We start from the raw sequence: 24065 nt of genomic DNA, 5'->3' as shown, positions 1-24065 counted from the left end.
ATTGCTGTGTCCAGGCTTCTCAGTGTGATGGCTCCTCTTGTTGCAGAGCACAGGCTCTAGGCGCGCAGGCTTCAGTAGTTGTGGCACACGTGCTGAGTAGTTGTGGTTCACGGGCTCTGGAGCGCAGGCTCAGTAGTTGTGGCTCATGGGCTTAGTTGCTCCGACACATATGGGATCTTCCCAGAACAGGGCTCGAACCCTGCATTGGCAGGAGGATTCTTAACCGCTGCGCCACCGGGGAAGTCCCACGTGCCTTGGCTTTCAAGGCCTTGTATGCCCTGGACTCTGCTTTAATCTCAGACCATTCTCTGTTGCCTTCCCCACACTGTAGTCATGTTGCTCTTCTTGTCCTTCCATCAACATGTCAAGCATACGTCTATCTTAGGATGCTCAGGCTTGCTGTTCTCCCTGCCTGGAACTCTTCTTCTGAATCTTTGAGTGGAAGTTAGGGGGTGAGGAATTATTATAATTCATGCCTCAGTCCCAAGGTACCTCCTCGTTGAGCCTTTCGCTTGCTTACCACTCACTTTAAATTCATACCTCCAGTGCCATAAGTTTCTGTCACATCAATTTTTAAAATTTTCTTCGTGGCTCCTATCATTATCTGATTTTATCTTATTTATTTTTGGTTTATTTGCCTGTCATTCTGAATTATAATATAATAGTGTCATGAGAGCAAGGCCTTTGTATTCCATAGTAACTATTTGCTTGAAAACCATTTGTGTTCAGGTATTAAGTCATGAATTACAGCCTAATGATTGAAGTATTTTAAACTAAATCACCAGAAACTTCTGTGTTTCGTTTACAAGCAATTCATTTGTGATTTATTTTAAATTCTCACCTGAAAAGTTATGAAGAATAGTTTATATGTTGCTTCTGGTTGGAGAATAAATTTCATTGGGTGTGTACCTATTAACCCTATACTCGCTGTCATCTCTATATGTAAACCCAAAAGGGAAGCATTATTACCAGGTTACCTGGAAATGAGCCTCGTCTGCAATAAAGTTGTCATTATTTTGAACATGAACCTATTCATGTTTTCCCACACATGCAGATATAGCAGGCAACTATTTTTTCATCAGCCCAGTTCTGAATGGACCATCCATGGCATTGAAATCCCCACCATTGGATTGTCGTGCCGGCTTGCATTTCCCAAGGGCAGATAGCTTTCAGAGTACAAGAAGAAGATTAGCACTTGTCAGTGAGTAAGATTTACTAGTTGTTAGGAAGCATGGAGAAAGGTCTTAATGAAAGAAGCCATAGAAGTAACCAGACTTTGTTGAGGGGCCAAACGAGTGTCGTAATGGTTGGAAATATTTAGAATTCAGGTTCCCTGGGAGTGTAGTCTTTGGTGAGGGGCTCCAGTGGGGGAGATAAAGGGGATGGTGGTGTGTGGACCTGAATAAACACACTAGAATAAAGGCCAGAGAAAGCCTCTGTAGTGGCAACTGACGGGGTAGAAGTTTCTGGAAACAGATTTTATCCACTTCACCATTTGACTTAGCTTGGCCTTCTTTTTGCTTTTTTGGCCTAAGTGCTCTAACTGTAACACAGTAATGTAATTTAGTACTCAGTGATGTAGATAGTGTGCTCCCTGGCTGGTAAGTTCAAAGGCCACAAGAAGCTCTGTTTTTCATTCCTCATCCTTTCAAGGGTGTTTATAAGCCTAATTGAAGTTTTGGCACAGTGTAGCAAGGCATCTTCCAGTGATAAGACAGCAGGCATTGCTTATTCATCCCTAATAAACATCTAGGGATAGCTTGGTTTGCCAAATAGCATCCAGCTTGCCTGTTCTGCCTTCTGTATCCTCAGCACTTATTCAAGTTTTATTTCCAAAATGGTAACTAGATTAAATAAAAACTCAGAATAAGTTACAGAATTTATTCTTATCCATTTACCTTTTAAAAGTAGAAATGAAAATTTAGTGATGTGATTAAACCTTTATTTGCATATATAGTGAAAATCTATAACCTGGCGTGCCCAGAGAGAAGGTGGGCAACCTTCATTATCTGTTAAAATCCTTGTTTGTCCCAAAAGGGACAAAGGTGAGGGGTCCTTAATACTGATACCCATACACTTCCATTTTTCCCTTCTTCAGTGGTTTCAGAACACTTACATTCAACTCATATATGACTGAATGGACTAATATTTGAGACCAAAACTAGTATATGAATAGGAAAATGACATTTAGTTTGCATGATTGCAAAGTCCAACATTGTTCATCTTACTTCAGTTTGATCTTGGCGTTTTCTATTCTCTAACTTTTAACTCCTTTAACTCCCTGCTGCCCCACCCCTACTTTCAGTCAGTGGCCTTATACCAGGAAATGTTTTATGACCTGTAGCAGTATGCCTCAGATACTACTCTAGAGTTGGAAGGATATACAAATGAAAGCTGGAGGACTAGGCTTTTCCTCAGAAATACTCATAATTTGGTTGGGAAGACAGACTAGCACAGGGTGGCCTGCAGGACTCTGTGATCTGCTGCGATAGTGGTACGATCACAATTCAGTGGGAGTTTGAAGCAGGCCCTTAAAACACACAATGGGATATTACTCAGCCATACGAAAGAGTGAAATAATGCCATTTGCGGCAACATGGATGGACCCAGAGATTGACATACTGAATGAAGTAAGTCAGACAAAGACAAATGTCGTATGATATCACTTATATGTGGAATCTAAAAAAAAATGATACAAATGAACTTATTTACAAAACAGAAATAGACTCACAAACTTATGGTTACCAAAGGGGGAAGGGTAGGGGATAAATTAGGAGTTTGGTGTTAACATATACACACTCCTGTATATAAAATAGATAACCAACAAGGATATATTATATAGCACTGGGAACTAAACTTAGTATTTTGTAGTAACTTAAAGGCAAAAGAATCAGAAAAAGAATGTGTTTGTGTGTGTGTGTGTGTGTGTGTGTGTGTGTGTGTATAATTGAATCACTGTGCTATACACCTGAAACTAACGCAACATTGTAAATCAACTATACTTCAGTAAACAAAACAAAACATCTTATACTTGGAATATTAGGGAAAGCTTACCAAGAAAGTGACACTTGGGCTGAGGTTTAAAGCATACGTAAGAGACATTTAGATAGTGAATGGAACAAGTGAACTAGGGAAAGGTAACTTTGGAAAAAGTCACAGTGTGATCTAGGGCTTGTAAGTCATGCTATGTGGTAAGGAGAAGACTCCCCATGGGGGAGTGGCAGCAGAAGAGGTTATTAGGAAGTTGGGAGGGGCCCCTTCATTAAGGATCTTGGGATAGTGGGCTAAAGAAAGGTCTTTTATATTGAAGGTTGTGGAGAGATGATAAAAGCTGGGAATTGACATACTCTTTTTTATAATTTATAGAGACGATTCTGGCAGCTGTGTGGAAAATTAAATATGAGTGGATTTTGATACTGGGTGCTAAGAGATATGTAAGGTGGATGTTGCTACCATCTTTGGAGGAAGTGATGGGCTGCATGCTGAGGCCGTGGGGAGACCATGGATTGATGTGGAAGGTGAAGAGGCCGCAGGCTAGGATGATGGGGAAGCTGGCTGAATTTGGTGCCATTCACTGAGAGGAGACAAATTGAGAGGTTAGGGAAGGCTGGGCCCTGTCTTGAGGGTGTGTTTCTGAGGTGCCCGTGGGAATGGAACAGGCACTTGGTTTCAGATAGGGACTTAGCAGAAATGTCTGGGCTGGAGACAAAACGTATAAGCCATCTCTTCTCATGATATTTGAGGCATGAAACTATGCTAGGTCACCCATGGATGTAGAGTTTTATCTTGAAAGGTAAAATAAAGGTTAAGTTAGCTGAGTCTATCTTTGTTTCTTTTACTCTGCAAGGGAATTCTTGAAAGCTGATGAGGTCAAAAGGCCATTGAAGATGACCTAAAGATACACCTAGATGATCTCATGACAATATACTTAGTAGGGATGGGGTGGAAGCTTTCGGGTACTGATTTCATTAGCTTTGTGTCTTTACGTTGGTATATGCAAAGCTGTTTTTCTTTTGGTAGTTGTAACGTACAGTCCAACTTTATTATATTCCTGAATTCTCTGACAATGTATTTTCTCATCCAACATTTTCAGATTCATTTTTAGGTTGATTAAAATATGCCTTAACTCTGGTCATATACTAGAATATGTTAGGAGTTACTAAAAGCAGAAAGTTAAAACAGACTGTGATTGTCAGCAGAGTGATGGGGATTGTGTTGTCGGGTTTCTGTTTGGGAATCTGGGTAACATTGAGATAAGAAGCAGGGTTTTACCAGCAGCATCAGTCTTCTTGTCTGTGTAAACTGGGCATCTGAGGTACATCTGAGTATCTCTTAATTTTTTAAGAGGAAGCAGAAAAAAAAGAAGCAAGAGGTTTTTTTCCCATACCTTTTCAGGTGTCTCACAGCAGCATTGCTGCTTTGCATTGTAATCAGGTTCTGTGCATCATCTTGAATGCTCTAGAGTCTGAAGGTCTCTGACTGTCTGCTGCTGTCAGAAAGGAAAGTAGTTTCAAGCTTTATTTTCTGGAAAAGAATCTTAAACATCCTTTTACCCAGTTCTATGAACTGAATGTAATTCAAGCCATAGCCTGAGGGTAAGCCCCAAAGAGGTCAGATGTTAATGATTTATTAAATGATTGTGTTTTATTGGGACATACTTTTCACAGATAAGGAAAAGTGTATTGTTTTTTTTTTTTTATGTTTGTCGTGTATTGTAAAGAGAATTTCTCTAGTATTGACACATCCCTAGTATTTCACATGATATAAGACCTCACAGAAAGGGCTGAATGAGGTTCTTTACTTCATTGGGTAAGAAAAGTTTTTGACAGCTCTACAGTGTGGTAAACTAGCTCATAGTTTATGACCAGATCTGGCTTTGGAAAAGACCAGGAACGAGAGTTACAACATATGGAACTTATTTGGTAAGTAATTCTTAGCTATGACTAACAGCCTGTGCTCAGATGCCTGGGAAAGTTTAAAAGAAAATGTTTGCAAAATAAATCATATCTCTTGTTTGCTAAATTGTAGGACTTAGATAACTTATGGTTACTCGTGGACTTCTGTAATTCTGTATTAAAGCTCTGAAGGTTTCTCTTTTAATCAATTTTTTTCTGGTTTTATTTTTAACAACACTGTGATTCAATTTATTGGTTTATTCAATTAAGGAATTGTTTATTTCAAAAGATTATTTTCTCTTTCCCCAGCTCCCAGAGATCTTTAAAATATTCACATTCAGGCAGTTGCTACAGGGGTAGTTTATAGGAAAGATATAATATGTGTGTGTTAGTTCCTGGTGCTATTTTTTTCTTAACTGTTCAAGTCCCAATTACAATATTTCCTGTGTTTATTTATATCAAGATAGTATGTGACATAAACATCCCAAGTAAGTGTTGTACCAGGGAAAGTGAACTAGGAAAAGGCAGTACTATTATGGTTATGTTTGAAAAAAATGCCCCTTTTTTCTCATTCTGCAAACTTTAGTTGGGTAGAGTTATGGGGGGGTGGGATTCTCCTAATTTAAGTTAATAATTGCAGTAATCTCTTCCTAATCTTCCCTGTGTCTATGCTGATTCTTACCTCACCATTACATTATTACAACTTAGCATTTCATGAGCCAAGAAAATCATTATTCAACTTAGCTTGACCTTTTATCACAAACATAAATATGACATCAGCACAATAGTGAAACTGTTTGGGGATACAATAAAAAGTGTTTATCATTTTCCAAAAAAGGTTTGTAGTAGAGAAAATATTATATCTACATTTCAGGGTTTAGAAATTAGCAAATAGGAAATTAATCATCTCATCGCTCTAATGCTATAGCTCTTTTTTTGTTTGTTTTTTCCTTTCTTTAATGATAGCTTTAACTCATATTTCATGTAACTTTATTTGGGGGGGGGGCAAGACTTATTTTTGGTCCTGCAGTGTATTCTTATTGTCTGAGAGTGTGTAATGTGGTGTATATAGTACAATGGTTAGAAGTATCAACTCTAGAGTCAGACTGCTTGGGTTCATGGTGTGGCTTTGCCACCTATTTGTGACCTTGGGTGAGTTACTTATCCTCTTTGGGTCTCAGTTCCCTTAACTATAAACTGGGAATAATAATAGTGCTTTTTTTTATGGAGCTGTTGTGAGGACTGAAGGAGAACTCCCTTGGCCCATAGTAAGTGTTCATGAATTACTGTTCTATGTGTACTCTAGAATCCTTTTCCCCACTTACCCGATGGGAGTGATCTGTTTGCTTTTCTCCTCTATGCTTTCAGCCTGTGTTCTATAACATACTCACCCGCTCAAACCCCTGTCCTGATTTCCAGCTAAAATCTAACAGAGCCATATGATTTTCTTTCTCAAGTGTTCAGTTCATCACAACAGTGAAATCAACCCGAAGGAAGGAGGAGTAGGAAGAATTTGGAAGGTGATTTGCATCTCTTGCTTTTGAGGAGTTTCTGCTCTTTCCATTTTATCCCACTATGGCAGTTTGTATGATAAAATCTGCGCTGTGTGGCATTTTGACTTGAAGTACAATGTTGCATTTTTTCTTTGCAAAACTAATTTATAAGGAAAGAACCTTGTGTGACTATAAGAAGTCATTGTAAATTAGTAGTTGTTTGTTTTCATTTGTGACTGATTTTTTTCCAAAGATAATATTGGTGAGCTTAGCTTCAGATTGCTACCCACACAGTTCTAGATCACTACCTATATTATACACCACATATCAGAGTACATTTTATAGAAATACTTTTCTTATTTTCAAAAATATTTAGTTTCCTATGGGTTGGTTGTCATCCTTAGTAATATTATGAGGAACAGTGTTAGTTACGGTAACTCATTGCAGTCGCCAATTATGGTTACCAGAAATAACTCTGTTCATCAATTTAACAGTAGTATGTTGTTTCCACTATAGCAAAGCACTTTGCTGGGCAATGACTATTAAAAAATCGATAAGACATTATCTCTACCTTTACAGGCCTGGAAAGATAGATATATAAATAACCTGCAGCATGAGTACTGTCACTCTTGTTAACAAGAGATGTTTATAGCCAACAGTTTGTCATCATCCTTCAGTGGCCAGGTTCAGCTTCAGAATCTTCTCAAGCCGGCATTACAGAAAGCTGCCGTCACTCAGAAAAACTTGTGCAGTTTAAACCATTTGTCTTCATTGCTATAGTAGAAGTTTGTTCAAGGTGTCACTGTGGAAGCCAGGAAATGCAAAAGGCTTGCTTTGTGTAAAAGTAAGTTTAAGTGTAAAGAAGTGCACATGAGTTCAATCTTTTAGATACTGAGAAAGACATACTAAATTTGAACTGTTATAAGCCCACATACACGCGTTTTAAAGAAATGCTTTAATAACTAGATAAAAGGAATCTTATGTAGTTAGCACTCTTTACCATTGTTTATGGTTCAGTATTGGTGCCCTCCAAATATATGTTTAGCTTAAAACAGTGATGTGCTGGTGAAAAGTTAACTGCCAGCACTCAGTTAGGGGTGTGTGTACGTGTGTGTATAAAACCCTGATTTGTAATTCTTGCTGATTTCCATGGTGTAGAAATCTTCGCCTCAGCTGATTTTTGGCCCAAGTTGCTGAATGCAGTCTGGGAAGAGATGCCACAATACATCCCGGGAGCCACGCTGAGCTGCCTCGTGCGCCTGCCCCAGCACAGCACTAGCCCCCAGCCCATCATCCTAATCTTTCTCAATCACTCCTTGTTTTGGTTAGGCTTTGTTTATATACATCTCTATCCTCTGAAAAATTCCTTCCTCCCTTCTTTCCTCTCCCCTCTCCTCCTCTTTCCCTTCCAGCCCTCCTGTTATGGCAAAGCTGCAATAAGAAATTTAAGAAATTGCACATACATTGGGATATCTTAAATCTTCCTTAAGGTTTTTAACAATCTGCTATTATGTAAATACTGAGCCATTATGATTAAAATACATTAACATCCAGCTACTAAAATGTAATTGTTGTAAATTAACCGTGACTATGAATTTATTTAATGAATTTTCATTTCTTTGAAAATGGCAAATTTTCAAAGAAACTGAAACTGGCAAACTAAACTGGCAAAGACTATTAAAAGTTTCCTTAAATTCACAAATGAAGAATTTTTAAAAAGATGCATAATTCTAATTTCTCTCTCCAAGGATATTTTTAGTAGTGAATACTGAGAAGGGTAGAGGAAAGTTAGCAGGAAGAAATAGCATTAAAAGAGGAGGAGGTGATAAACGTTGAATTACATAAATTATCAACTTGTTGAAGCTCCCCCTCCCTGCCCTCACACATAAAGCCACTTTGACCCTTCTAAGCTCTGGGATGAAACCTGGAAAAAAAACCTTCATGGTGGCTATAATTGGCTCAGCTCAGGATATACAGGGTTTCTGATTTTTAAAGTAGGGGAGAGAGGAGGTATTTTACCATCAGTACGAGAACACTGATATACACCAGACAGCTGTGTTACAAGAAGATCTTTGGCCATCTCCTATAGGGTTAACAACCATGAGAGCATCATTGGAATCTTATAGCAGTGTCACCAGAGGTGCACAGGTTCAGGAGATCCTGAGGTTTCCTGAGAACATCCAAAGGTAGAGGACTGGCCGAAGTAGCTTCACCAGTTTCTTTGCACAATGTTTTTACCTAGTCAAAAGCAGGAGCAATTATTTAACATGTTGAAACAACTGAGGTTGCAGCATTTCTTATATTATTTGGAGCCTGTGTTCTCAAAGGTAGATTTAACCTCAACATTTTCCTTGTATGACCTTTGAGGTAATGCAGCCATATGTTCTATAAAAGTTTTCCTTAATGCATACTTTTTGGTCAAAATCAAAAGAAAAGTATTTGTTACAGTGAAGTTATGTGCAGGATGTTTGGAGGAATTGTTTTAAGTAGTTTTTAAGTTTTAATTTGACCCTTCACATATCTTGTTATTTACAGCTGAAATATAGTTTGACCTTCTTTTTTGCTGCTTTTTAAAAATGCCTCCATTATTATAGTTATGAAGGTAGTAATCAGGATGGTAATAAGCAGACATAAGTTTGTGAGGAGGCAATATGTTATGGTTAGATCTGTTGTTTACAGATGTTTTCCAGGATGCTTAAACGCCTTAAAAGTACTCTTAGTTTAACTTCCCATTAGAGATTGCTGGGTAAGAAGGAATAAAGCAGAAGTGGTTTAAGAACGACAAAAAAAATCTAAGAAAAATAACTTACCTTTCTACTCCAAATAACTCAGTATTCAGAGAATTTCATTTGGTACAACCTAGAATTATGACAGTACTAGGTCACAGTGGGTTGTAGGAAATTTTGCAATTTACCCCTTTCCTCCACTTTCTCAGCTAGATTCTCTGAGCGTGCTCAATTTCTTTTTGGATGAATGCTCTTCTGCTCCCTCATCTTATGAGTGTAGATGGTTTTATTAAAAAATAGCTAACTTTACCTTGAGTTATATTCAGGATAGTCATAAGTTCTAGAAGCAGACAGGATTGCTTGCCATTTGGCCTAGTAACCACTGTGTTCCAGTTAAGAAGCCTGGACATTCAATATGTGCTGGTGAGATTTCACTCTTTTATATAAAACTCCAGTAGCAACTTCCTAAGTCATTTTAAGAAATGATACTGCATTACAATTGACCTACTCAAAAAGAATGAATTTATTAGGAAGCAAGTACAACTTTGTATTAATAAGCTCTTATGATCATCATACATAAAATATAAAAATCTTCATAAATAGGCTGTGAGATAAAGGCTTGTTATCATCTTTATCGTATAGAAAGGGAAACAGATATGGAGAGCTTGAATAACTAGACCGAGACTGCACAGTTTTCATGGGATAATTCAAGAATTAAATGCAAACCCATGCACTCTCCTGGAGAGTGTACTTCCACTTAGCTTCTGAAATAAAAGATGGGCTTCATATAGCACCATTCTCCAAAAACTTAAATTTCTTTTCCTAAGCATATTCCTGTTAAAAAAATGTTATTACTGGTAAAAGATGAAACTAATATTAAATATAAGTGAGGATCTAAGTAGATGAGGTCCAATAAAGGAGGATTCATAACAGAACACCGACTTAATAAATAGTATCAAAACATCCAATTCTTTTTTAAAGATGAAAGACATGGTTTTTCAGAGTACTTTGCTGGTCACATTAAAACATATAAAGTAAAATGCATTTAGTTTTGACTTCATATTATTTATAATACGAAGGTCTTGTTCATATGTCTTTCCTCCACACTTTCTGTGGGATTTGGGTTTTGAGTTCTAGTTTAGAAGAGCTGACTTAGAGGACAGTCTCTTGTGAGGTTAACTTGACGAATATCTAGTAGTGAGCCTCTGGCTGTCCCTAGACCACTTGCCAGAGCTTCATCCCAAAGAAGGGGGGAATTGGATGGGGATTGGAACAGGCAGAGGAGAGGTACTTGCCTGTAATCCCAAATTAGGACCCTGATCTGACTTTCCCAGTTGCAAATACCAACGGGAAAATGATCCAGGCTTACCTCAGAGTCTATTTATAGGTGTCTTCCACATTGATTGTGTTCAGTCTACTCATTATTACATACCTTTGTGATCTTTCCACTTTGTGTGGCTTGACTATAACAGGCATCTCAACAGGAAATTGTTTTTGCAATGAGCTACATCATCCACGTTTTATTTCTGTAAATAGCTTGTTCTGTTGTAGCCTTCTCAAACAGTTGATTTTGATAGCACTGCAGAAAATCATTTAATCCTCTCTTCAAAACCTGGAGTCTTTCAGAGCTCTGATAGTTTGAGGTAGAGAATCGTAATCTTACATCCTCATGGGACACTATAATCATTGATTTGTGATGATCTGTGACTGGTACCAACAACACTCAAGTTTAACCAAAACCTGGAAGGGGGAGAGAAAGTAAAAGTGTAAGAAGAATTACTTTTCAGATTTGTTTTATTCCATCACTGCTCACTTCCTTGGACAAACAAGTAATGGTAAGGTTCTCAGCAGTGAAAAGCAAGCACTGAAAATTCCTATAGGATAGCACTTGAAAATTCACAGTCTGTAGGAAATTATAATTCATGTATACTTGGAGAAAAAATACCCCAAACTTGTTTGGATAATCGTTCTTCTAACCACATAAAAACATTTCTAGCCATTACTTTTGAGCGATTTATGAGCACTCCCTTGTGGCTGTTTATTAGAACCGCTTGAAATAGCAAAAGTAAAGCAACAGGAAGTTTAATTGCCTGGTTTAGTGTAACACACCCACAGTCAAAGTGAGTTTGCCCAGTAAATGCAGTATTATAAAGTCTTACCCAATATGAGATTTACTTCTCTGCTGCGAAAAATAAGTGAAATAGCTGGTGATTAGTTTTGATTTAAAAATGGACGAATATCTATAAAAATAAATTGTTTAAACCCAAGTTTTAGGCAATGATTAAGAATTATAAAATAGTTAATAGTTAATTGTGCCTTAATTACTGAACTATGACCTTTTCAAGAATTTATATTATCAATATCTAGGGAGAACATTAAAATTGCTTTTGTATTTTTCCTAAAGCCTCTTAGTGAGGTCATGCAAAGTAACACATTCCACAAATATTATGGGAGCTTGAATCTCCTGAACTCTGTGACTTGATTCCTACCCCCCCATCCTCACCCACCAGTATTACCTTCTGGAAGGAGTTTTATCAAGCCTCTTGCGTAAATCTGGGGAGAAAGAATTCCATGTGAGCCAGAATTGCATTTCTCTAGATTCTTTTTTAAACGTTGTGAAAGTTAAGTCGGGTTTTCTAGCATTTTGTATGTTATTTTCCTTTATTAGGCAGTAGTAATAGTAACAAGAATTTAGATACCTTCTTTACTTCCCACTCGGGTTACTTCAGATTTGAAGAATTTCATGGCCTGTGATTGACCAGTGTGTCGGGATGAAAGGCATGTGTTCCCTGGAGGGTGTACAAAGATGAGGGTCAGAAGCAGCCAAATCGGGATGTAAATCCACTTTGTGCCCTTTGAATGTTGGCATTTCCATTTTAATCTCTTGAATTCAGATTCACATATTGTGAACAGCAGCCCATGGACTGCATACAAAAGAAGCATCGTATTTCAGATGTATAACCACACATGTTATTATGGTTTATGGAAAAATTTAGGCTCCTGGTTATCTACCACTGTAGAAGGATACTCTGAATGGGTCTCTGTTCTGTAAAATTAATGTGGATTTCAATTTTTACCTTCTGAATAACTACATCTTAAATCATCTTGGGACATTCTCAGACTGCTTAGGAAGGTTCTGAACACATAGTTGACATGAATTCTGTGAAGAAACAAAAATTTATCGAAAGCCTGCCATATGTTAGATCTATGCTTGTTATTTTAAAAATAAATATATTTGGCCTTTGATTTTTACAAAGACCTTAAGAGGTATAGGGATCAAGACATTGAGTCAGCATTTTAGGTACCGAGATTCAAAATAGATCTGGGTCTAACTTTAACACTCACATTCTTAATATATTCCAGGTGATTTTTAGGTTTTGAACTTCATTACTCGTATAAAATCGACTTTAATCTGGATATTGTGAAGGGCTTAGCAGAGTACTTCGCACACATTAAACACTCAACAAATCATATCTCTTGTTATCTCTATCCCTCCAATTGGTGTTTTTCTCCCCCTTCATTTTTTTCTGTTTAGTACCTCGGGAACTTATGTTTTATTCCTTCAATTTCACATTAATAGAATGAGAGTAGGGAGAAGAAAGAGAAAAAAATTGAGCTAATCCAAAAACAAAAGAAAAAAAGAAATACGGAAGAAATAGAGATAGGAAGTAATGCTTGCCACATTGGGTAGTTGTTAATGATCACATTTGGCTTGAGTTTATGTCCTCAAGTTTTGTTTTATTCCCAGGTCATATTTACATAACAGCCACAAAGGAGTTGTGGCAGAGATTTAAACTATTTGATATGAAAATGAATGCCCATGTCTTAGTATACAGATCCGTATCCACTCTCTTTTCTAATCTTTTCCTTCCCAATAAAAAACCATTTCAAACCTCGAGTTCTCCAGTCCATTCTCTGCATCTGTGTGAGCGAGAAAGTAACACAGACGTATATATAGTACCAACTGTAAAATAGATAGCCAGTGGGAAGTTGTTGTATAACAAAGGGACTCCAACTCAAGGATGGAAGATGCCTTAGAGGACTGGGACGGGGAGGGTGGGGGGGACTCGAGGGAGGGTGGGGGGGAGTTGAGGGAGGGAGGGAATACGGGGATATGTGTATAAAAACAGATGATTGAACTTTGTGTACCCCCAAAAAATAATAAATAAATATATTTCATGTACCCCCCCCCCAAAAAAAAAAACCATTTCATTCATGTTGATTAGTTCCATCATTTCGAGGTAGAATACTCTGCTACAGTATTTCTTTGAGTCTTCCCATGGCATCAAATGTAGTAGGTCCAAGGTGAAATCTGTTGTTTTTATTCTTTCTCTACCAAACATACTTCCTACCTTATTTACTCTAATTCTTAATGTGATGCCAAACTTCTAGTGACTGAGGAAGAAAACTTAGTGTCACCTTTGATTCCTCTCCTTCTAGATCCTTTTAATTTTTTTTTCTATTAAAAACACCTGCCTCTGCAGTTCCCTGCTACCCATCTGTCAACACCCCAGGCACCTGATCTAGTTATCACTTTAAACTTGTGTTCTTCTCCCAGCCATTCAGCTGGCATATCATGTCTTTATCTCTTCACTCTCAAAGTATCTCACATATTACTTTCTAGAATAAGTTTTTACATTAATCCTCATTTTAGAATCCAGCAGTGATTCCATGTTCAGGTTACTTTGCCTAGATTATGGGTATCTTTTCCTTACTTATTCCAGTTAAGTTTCCTACTAATAACGTACACACTTTTCACCAGTTAATGTTATTAGTTAATACCATATGGAATCTGCTACGTGCCAAAACTGTTCAATGTACTTTATTTTTTATTTTTTAATTTTGGCTGTGTTGGGTCTTTGTTGCTGCAGGTAGGCTTTCTCAGGTTGTGGCGAGCGGGGGCTATTCTTCATTGCAGTGTGCAGGCTTCTCATTACGATGGCTTCTCTTGTTATGGAGCATGGGCTTGTAGGCGCCTGGGCTTCAGCAACTGCAGCACACGGGCTCAGTAGTTGTGGTACACAGGCTTAGTTGCTCCACGGCATGTGGGATCTTCCTGGACCAGGGATCAAACCTGTGTACCTTGCATTGGCAGGCGGATTCTTAACCACTGTGCCACCAGGGAAGTCCCTCAATGTACTTTATATTCATTGTGCCATTCCCATTTTAAAAAAGTTAACTGAAGGCCTGTAACTCGGTCAATGCACTCACAATCTGCATGGACTCTTAATGAGCATGTAATAAATGCTTTCTTTTCCTGCCCTGCTCTTCCCTTCCCCACATGCCATGCTTAGTTCAACCCCCCCTTGCCTTTTTCATGGTGTTCCCTATTCCTAGAATATTTTTTCTCTTTGGTGTATCCAATTCATATCTGTTTCCAATTCACATCCACTATCCAAATACTACCTTGGCTTATTTAGTGCTCATGGATCTTTCCTGTTGTCAAAATTCTGATGCATTTATGAGGAATTCTACATTTATGAGGGATTCTGCATAACTATTCTCCATGTAATCAGTTTTGTCTCAATTTTTCTGAAAATTTTAGCAGGGCTTTATGAGTATTAAATACTTGTTGAATGAATAATTCTTTTTCCCCCCTTTTCACAAGTAGACATCAACTTTCTGGAAGGTTTAGCCCATGCCTTAATTTTTTCCCTTCCCCTACAGAGCTCAGCAATGTGCTTGGCACATACATAAATACCTAGTGATTGAATGTAGGAAAGTCTAGGCCATCTGTCTTTTGTGACTTGAATGGGAAAATACCTTCTCATTGTGTGCACATAGGTTCACTTCAACCAAAAAGGTAGTACAGGAGATTCAGATAGAGAAATGTGTCAAGTATATAATTACAGAATGAGATACGTTATCTATGTTTATTTGGACATATTAAAAGCCTTAAATTTTGAGTACTTACTAGATGTAAGGCACTGAGCTAAATGTTTTACATTATTTTCCTCCTTGGAACCAAGATGTTGGATAGGTGATGTAGCTGATAGCAGTTAAATAGCAGTTCATAAGCAATAGAACTGGGTTTAAACTCAGGCATTCTTGATTTTAAATACATCTACTTAGCGCTGTGCTGCATATTTTCTTATTCAACCTCATTGTTGGAGTTTTCACGACTTGAGACATACCTCCCTGTTTAAGTTCATTAACTTTAAGTACATTAGATCATGCTGGTTTCCAGCATAAACATTCAGTGACTGTTATTAGCCTGTATTGTTGCTATTTTTCCAAATTACACTTAAGTGTCCATGACATTGTCTTTCCCCTAATGCAAACTTTAAAGGCTGAATCAGGTATTTATTACCTCTATAAAATCTGGAGAAATGTGTGTGTGTGTTTAAATGTATTTGGAGTTTCATGAGGGCAAAGAGGATTTAGAGAGTGAGAATTTAGAGTGAGATCCTTTGCTACTGTTTCCAATCATCTCTATGTGGGATGCCTGCACAGTGTGTCTGGAGGGATGCCTGTCTGAGCTCACAAATGGGAAGTAGGTGATGGATGTCAGAAGGATCTACGGTGGCCCTCAGTGTCTTGGGAAGGATTTTGACTATTGATCTACTTTGTATGTTTTCACAAGAGGCTTTTAGGTCCTCTTTTCAAGAGGTCATCTCATTTTTCTGCAAATTGGAGAATGACAGAATCATTGAAGTCATTACTACTTTAGTTTTTATTTTTGTGTATGTTATCTTTGTGTGTTTAGATTTTGGAATTTAAAAAATAAAACTTGACTAGAGAATAACCAGTTTAATAAAAATAAGTGAAAGTAAAACCCTTTCATTGAAATTTTTAGATTTTGATATAATTTCAAACTTACAGAAAAATTGTAAGAAGAATACAAGGAACTCCTGTACACTCTTTAACCTACTTTAAAATAGAGTGACCTATTTTGAAAACTAGATTTTTCTTTTCATCTTAGCATTTGCTAATTATGTAATAAGTCACGTTATTATCATAGTGGTAGAATGAATGATAATTTTATTAACTGGGCCTGCCTTTTCCCCCTCAGCTTTATTGAGATATAATTGACACATAACATTGTGTAAGTTCAGTGTACAACATGTTGGTTTGATACATTTATATATCACAAAATGATTACCACCCGTGGTATTAGCTCATATCTCAATCTTGTCACCTTACTACCATTTTTTTTTGTTGTTGTGAGAGCATTTAAGATCCTATATTTAATTTTAATGCTTTCTAAAGGGACTTTTTAAAAATCAAGATTTCCTTCCAGCATAATTCTATCCTTAGAAATGTCTGTCTCCTTGTATCCAGTCACTGCCCTCACCTCACCTCAAACCCCCTCACAATATTCTTACAGATCGATTTAAAGATTTATCTGTTTTAAAGTTTAAGTGAAACCCAGTTTGGCGTTTTGTGCTAAAGTGCTGTTCATTGAAATGAAACCAGATACTATTTTAGTGGGGTTGGCAATATTATGAGAACGTTCAGGCAAATCCCAAGTGTAAGAAATCTAATTAAATAGAGAAAAAATAAGCCTTATTTTGCAACTGTAGAATTATAACATTCTAGGGGCAAGATGAAAGAGCATTTATATGGCTCAGTTTTAGAATGATGCTTGAACTGACTACATTAAACTAGTATAATTAAAGATATTTTAAAATTTAATATCTGATGTGCTATTTTAGTTAAATTTTAGAATATGAAATTTAAATATTTAAGATCTCACCATGTGTACTTGTTTTCACATTATTCACATTATTGTTAGGATTAAGTGAAATAATTTGTAAAAACAACTTAATTATAAAGTAGAAAAAGACTATACAACATGTGAGGTATTTTTATTTTATTTATAGAAGCAAAGGAGAAGAAACGCTGTTTATTTAAATAAGTGGAATAAAGGAGCCATCTTTATTTCAATATTGTTTACATGAATTATACAGAATTTAATGTATTTACATTTTTAATTTCAGATTCAAAACGCTAATGATGTATTAATTGCGCCACTTGAGAAATTTCGCAAAGAACAAATAGGTGCAGCAAAAGTAAGTGTTACATTTTATTATACTTCGGATAGTCTCCTGATAATTAAAGATGACAGACGTAATTTCACATGTTAACATTTTTGAAATTAGAATGACCTTTTAAAAATTCCGTACGTCATTTAAAATTTTTGCACAGAGCCTATTACAAAGACTGGATTTATTTTAAACACATAGAAAAGATATTATTCTTCTACTGAATAGAGAAAAAGTCAGCATAAGTGGGCTCCTCCCATCACAACAATGGTAGGAAATTAACTGTTTTAAAGAGGGTGAAATTATGGTAAAAATATGAGAAGCGTTCCTAACACCTATATAAAATAAAAACTATGCACAAGGTATGTATATTGAAAACTAATTATAAAAGAACTTTTATTATTTTTTGAATTTTTTATTTATTTTTGTTTTTTTGTTTGTGTCTTGGTTGTTTTTGTTTTTTTCTAAGAACTTTTATTGAGATATAATTGACATAAACTGCATGTATTTGAAGTGTACAATTTGATTTTTTTTCTTATTAGTAATGTATATATGGCAATCCCAATCTGTAATTTTTATTCTTAATAAAAATATGTGTTTGTGGAAAACTTTAGACATCTTTGTCAGCCCTTTGCATTAATGTTTAATTGGTTATGGATCAATTAAAATTTCCCTGAGCCTAATAATTTCTGAAATTTACTTGCATCCTCTTTCTTAGATCCATGTTTAACTACCGTCTCAATATCATGTAAGGACATAAAATTTGGGTTTCCAAAACAGAACTCATCATCTGTCATACTTCCCCTATCCTTTCTCTGTTTTGGTTTCCATTTAGTCAATGACATACCCCTCCCCTCTTTGAGCAGTACTTTGATTCCCCTGCAGAAATATTTCTCCTTCTAGAGGACAGAAAAATACCCTCCTCCCTTCTGTCTGAAATAATGAAATCGCCTACTAGTTGGTCTCTACACCCCCATCCTAATCCATTAATAAATTTTTGCCATGTTTATGAGTTGTTCTTCACTGATGAAACCTTCAGTGGTTGTCTTTGAAAGAGACAGTTTAATCTTGATAATGAAATCTTTCCACAGTGTGGCCACTTTCTACATTTCAGTATACCTCCCTCATCTGGCACAACACACTAGTGTCTGTTCACTAGTCCCTGTACGTGTCCTGACTCTGCTAATGGCTTTGCCCAAACCTTTCCCTCCTTGGAATACTTCTTACCTTTTACTTGTTGACGTCTTGCTGGCTCTCCATGGCTTATTTTATTTCCCAGCACCAGAAAGAAGCCTTCCTTTACCTGGGTTTTCCTCATACATCTGTTCCCCTTCCTGAATTGATTTTTTTTCTTATAGAATCAAGTAGTCCTTATGCTTATTTCCTGTTAAAAGGTATCACGGTCTGCCTTGAATTAGAGTTTTATGTGCATTTCTCCACCAATTATGAGCCATTATCAACTCAAGAACTAAACTGGAACCATTTTTGTGTTAATTAATTCAGCAAACACTTATCAATATCTTGGCTGGCCCACTTGTGGCAAGTATGGTGTTTGATAAGATTAAGGGATACAGTTGTAAACAAGACAGACAAGCTCCCTGCCCTTGTGTCATTTATTATCTTTTGTGTATTTACAAATGCACTGAGGATTGTGATACAGACATGCCGGGTGCTCTGTGACAGTATAATTAATGGAACTGACCTTGTCCAGAAAACCAAGCAATGCCTTCTGAAGGAAGTATTGGTTAAGCAGAGAACTGAGTGATGAGAAAGAAATAGTTAGAAATGTGGACACAGGGGCAGCAAGGGAGGAACCTTCTTTACACTCCTGAAGAGGGAACAGTAGGTATGAATAAAGGCCTTGAAGAAGGAAAGATCCTGGCATTTTAGGGGAAAAAGTTTTAATGTGTTTGAAATATAGAGACCATGGGGATGGAGGACATGTGCACACCTTTATTAATGGTTCACAGTATTTACTCCTTATTCTATGTTACTCTAATTCACCGATAAGATAAAGTGGTGGGTAGAGGAGTGATTATATTTGCAATTTAAAATATCACTCTTGTTGCATGTCAGGCATGGATTGAAGGAGGCAGGACTGCTTGAGGGAAACCAGTTTGGGAGTTAAAAGGATAGTGGCTTTGATTTCAGAAGGGGACAGTGGCTATGGAGACAATGGGATGTATTTCAGAGGTAAAATGGAAGGGGTAGGCAATGGGTTACATACTGGGAAGTGAGCAACAGGACATCTCAGGGATGACTCCCAGGGTTCTGTGTTGTAAAATTGGGTGTTTTTTGGAGCCACTTACTGAGATAGGCAACATTTATGTTTGGATGGCAAGGACGCTGCATTTGGCGTTTAGACATAATGAATGAATTCAAAGTTTCTCCACAATATCCAAATGGAAATGGTGAGTTGGCAGATGTGTGTTCAGATCTGAATTAGGAATATGTTTGGAAATTGTCCTCCAGGTGATAATTAAATCAAGGGGATAGATTAGCTCCCCTCTAGGAAAGAATACAGCGAAAAGAAGACCTAAATTCTATACAGTCTAAGAACTCTCAACGTTTGATGTTTGGAAAGAAAAAAAGACAGATAGGAGGCTCAGAAGGAAGAAACAGAAGAAGGAACAAAATACAAGAATGTGGTGTCTCAGAGCAAGAAAGAGTCTTTTCAAGAATAATAATAGGTGATCTTTCTTGAGGTCCGTGCTTGTAGGGGCTTTCACTGAGCTATTACATCTGTGACCTGATCAAATCCTTACAAGCAACCTGTGAGGTGGGTACGGGTGTTACATCTGCTTTACAGTGAGGAAAATGATGAGGTCACCTGCATGCACCAGATCACAGAGCTGGGAAATCAGACTGTGGGTCTGAAATAAAGCCATTTTCCTTCAAAGCCTCTATTTACAATATTACACTTCATTGGTGATATTTTTATAAAATTAAAAAAAGCTTTGTGAAGAATTCTTTCTCTAGCAAAGAATATTCCAAGTTTTTGGCTCATTTAAAATAGTATATTTCCCATGTGTGTAGATTCTTATTTGCAGATTTAGGTTAGCTACAGTGGCAGTAGCATGAGCAATTACCTATTTTATTTTGGTTTTTTATATATCTCAATTGCAGGACAGATCAGCCGGGAGCATACAACAATGTTCTGTGACCTTGCTTACATGTTGGGAGGTTAAACATGTAGTTGAATTAATTCAGATGAAATCTTGAGCATCAGTGTGGTTGCACTGGGCCTGCTGTTGGTGGTGATTCTTTGTGTTTTATTTGCCTGATGGCACTTAGTACTGTATTGTTTCTCAGCTGCTGGATAACCCTTGTTTAGTAAAGTGAATAGAAAGTAGGCATTCTCTTCCGCAGTATTTGGATAGGTCAGTTTTCTTTTTTTCTGGTATTGTGGAAACATCTTGGTAGGAATAAAAATCTCGAAGATGTTGATTTTTTTCTATTGCTTTCCTTCCTGTTTTATTTAGGTATTTTCTTACTTGGTAAATGAAGTTAATTCTACAAATGACACTCTGCCGCTTTTCACAGTCTTGACAGTGGAGGTTTCCCACAGTGTTCTCAGGCTGTTGAGGCAGCTAGAGGGCAAGCGTGTCAATTAAATGTAGACCCTTCCACTGCAGTCAGGACCTCCTCCGCTTGGTCCTAGTGGAAAACACTGCGTCAGAGTGGCCCTCTCCTCACACGCAGATGCTCCTATTTAACCAAAGTGGATAAAGTCCATGGACCACAAACATTTCTTTTGTAAAAGTGTGTTTTCATAGAGCTTTGGGACACCTGATACTTTGCTGTGGAACGCGAGGCCCTGAGTGAGTTACAGTTGTGGGAAAAAAACACTGTGCATCTGTGAGAGACATTAGAAAAGATTAATGATAGGGTTGTTGAACTGAAGGACAGAGGAGATGGGTCCTGCTTTGTGAGTAGCTAAAGATTAGAAGAATTGTCTGTAAACACTTGTCAAGATTGTATTTATTTAAAGGTTCTTAGTCTGAGGGTGTATGCAGAATGGAATTGTATTACAGGCCTGACCTCTTACATGTGTCAGAGTATAGAATTGAGTGTTTGGTTTCTTTAATTTGTCTCCTGATACACTGCTGATTTAAATTCTAGATATGAGTGGGAAATAGGTATTCAGAACGATTAATGCCATCTGGAATTTCCACAATATGAATAGACCTAGAGCAGCATTATTATAGAGCAAGATGAATTATAACTTATTTTCACACTCTTTGTATACGTTGACAGCTGTATTTCATTGTATTGGAAGTGTCCTCCTTGCCCCCAGAGAGAATGAATTATAAGTCATATCTGCGCTTTCCACACGTGTTCCTGTATAAACTGGCTGACTCCAAAATACTGATAGAGCTTCGTATCTGAGTCCCTAGTCAAAGATAAGCACGTTAGGGAGAAATGTGTGTGTGGCCAGAGGCTCATTTTCCACATGTAAAGAGACTGAGCAGTTAGTTGGGGCAGTGAGGACCAGGACTCAGTTCCTCAGACCAGCAGTCTTTCGACTCCTCCACGCTGCTCTTTAGAATACTCTTTTGTGAAGTATTTTTTTCCCCACCTTTAGCAAACAAATGCTTTAATGTGAAGTATCTTAAAATATTGCAGATAAGCCCAAACTTGCCCACTTTGAATCAAGCCTAGTTAATATATCTCTCTTGATTTGAAAATTCCCCAACACACAGTAGGCAGTTAACATGGCTGGTTTATTAGATAAAAGAGACTTGAGAAATACTACCCTTTAAAGTTAAAAGGTACATTTTCATTTCCATGGGAAATGATTTTAAGACTGGTTTTCATTTTCACTTAGACCTTACTGTAAATCATGTGAACATTCTTCCATGGTTTTAAAGCAAAAATAAATGATATAATATTAGTCATGTAAAAATAGAACTTGTTTGTCTTTATGTTGATTTCATATTGAAAACTATAGTAGAAGTGGATAATTGTTGTCCCTTTGTTCTGTCCATAGTAGAGTTTGGTTCTGTCTCTGAACATTTGTTAATTACATGGCAAGGCATGTTAAAAAAATAATAATTTTAGCGTATAGTACCTAAAAAAATGTGGATAATTATCACAATTAATTCCTGTTACAACTTTAAGATTTCCTTCATGTGAAAAATGGCTGCATTCTAATTTGTTGTCTCAAATATACAAATGGTTTAGGGAGTCTAGAAGAATTACAGATACTTATTTCAAGTTTAAAAGATTTTGCCACTAACCTGAGTTATTCATCTAATTTAATGCATAATAAATACTTCGAACTCATGATCAGAACAATCCAAAAGGAAATTCCCTGGTGGTCCAGTGGTTAGGACTCTGTGCTTCTACTGTGAGGGGCAGTGGACCACCAGGGGATTCCCTTTTAGATTGTTCTCATCATGAGTCCAGAGTATTTATTATCTATTAAATTAGATGAATAACTCAGTTCAGTGACAAACTTATGGTTACCAAAGGGGAAAGGGGGGGAGGGGTAAATTGGAAGATTGGGATTTACATATACACACTACTGTATATAAAATAGACAACTAATAAGAACCTACTGTATAACACAGGGAACTCTACTCAATACTCTCTGATGGCCTAAATAGGAAAAGAATCTAAAAAGGAGTGGATATATGTATATGTATAACTGAATCATTTTGCTGTACAGCAGAAACTAACATAACATTATAAATCAACTATACTCCAATAAAAATTAATTTAAAAAAAGGAAAGTGATTTATAGGATCAGAGTATGGATTTTAAAAAAATTTGTATTGGAGTATAGTTGCTTTACAATGTTGTTAGTTTCTACTGTACAGCAAATTGAATCAGCTAAACGTATACATATATCCCCTCTTTTTATAAAATAGATAACTAATGAGAACCTACTATATAGCACATGGAACTCTCCTCAGTGCTCTGTGGTGACCTAAATGGGAAGGAAATCCAGAGTATGGATTTAGATCACCTTACTTTCCCCCTATTTTCAATAGGTCCTGCAGAGAATGGTCAGGATTGGTTTCTTATGTGCTGCTGATGGTCAGTGAACTGAGTCTCTCTCTTAGACAGATATTCTCTGGCAATGACTGTATTTGAGACTGAATTCTCTGGGCAAACTAGAAACCATTTGTTAGTTATTTTGAAACTACTTGTAATTCTTTTCTTTTGTACCTTCTGTCAGTAGGCTCTTATATGGAGTTGCAGAGTTACTGATTTTGCTACTTGATCATATTTTTAAACAATAATAGTAACCTTTTATAAGTTAACCAAGTACTGCCCTAAGCATGTTACATGTAAACTCATTTAATCCTCACAACCAACGTATTAGATAAGAAAATTGCTAAAACTCATTTTATAGATAAAGGAAATAAGGTGCAGAGAAGTTAAGCAAATGAGCTGAGGTCACATGACTAGGAAGGAGCAGAGTTAGATTTTAAACAGAAATGAGATCAAGCCTATAGAGTACTTTAGTAGCACCACCACGTTTGATGCTTAAGAAATATTAGCTAATTCCTTTTCTCTATTCTTAAAGAAGGAGAATTGTCTGGTTAGCTCATTTAGAGACAAGGTGTCTTTTAATTGTTTAACAGCCAGTTCTGTAGAGTCATACAAACTTGAGATCACAACTTGGGACTGAATACTTATAGGAAATGTGAACTTGAGTAATTAAATACTTTTTTTTTTACTTTTTTTCTTTTTTTAAAAAATGTTTTTATTTTTTAATTTTTTAAAGAACTTTTATTGAGATAAAATTGACATACAATAAACTACATGTATTTAAAGTGTACAAATTGATTTTTTTTTCTTATTAGTAATGTATATATGGCAATCCCAATCTCCCAATTCATTCCACCCCAACCACCCCCCCTCCCCACTTTACCCCCTTGGTGTCCATATGTTTGTTCTCTACATCTGTGTCTCTATTTCTGCCTTGCAAGCCAGTTGATCTGTACCATTTTTCTA

At 36.8% G+C, this 24065-nt stretch overlaps 1 protein-coding gene across 8 annotated transcripts in view; it reads left to right on the top strand.

Moving 5' to 3' along the window:
• Positions 1-24065, top strand: part of ARHGAP42 (Rho GTPase activating protein 42) — a 285418-nt gene that overhangs the window by 137380 nt on the left and 123973 nt on the right. For all 8 annotated transcript variants that reach the window (XR_009055392.1, XR_009055390.1, XR_009055391.1 and 5 more), the window contains exon 4: positions 17055-17126. Coding sequence is in view for 3 of the 8 variants with exons in the window: in XM_057748206.1 (XP_057604189.1) it covers positions 17055-17126 (72 nt within the window). In the remaining 5 variants the exon portion in view is untranslated. The remainder of the gene's footprint in view (positions 1-17054; positions 17127-24065) is intronic.

Source organism: Hippopotamus amphibius, chromosome 9 (genome assembly GCF_030028045.1).
Source record: "Hippopotamus amphibius kiboko isolate mHipAmp2 chromosome 9, mHipAmp2.hap2, whole genome shotgun sequence".
Taxonomy (NCBI): domain Eukaryota; kingdom Metazoa; phylum Chordata; class Mammalia; order Artiodactyla; family Hippopotamidae; genus Hippopotamus; species Hippopotamus amphibius.
This window is presented reverse-complemented; position numbering and strand designations above follow the sequence as displayed.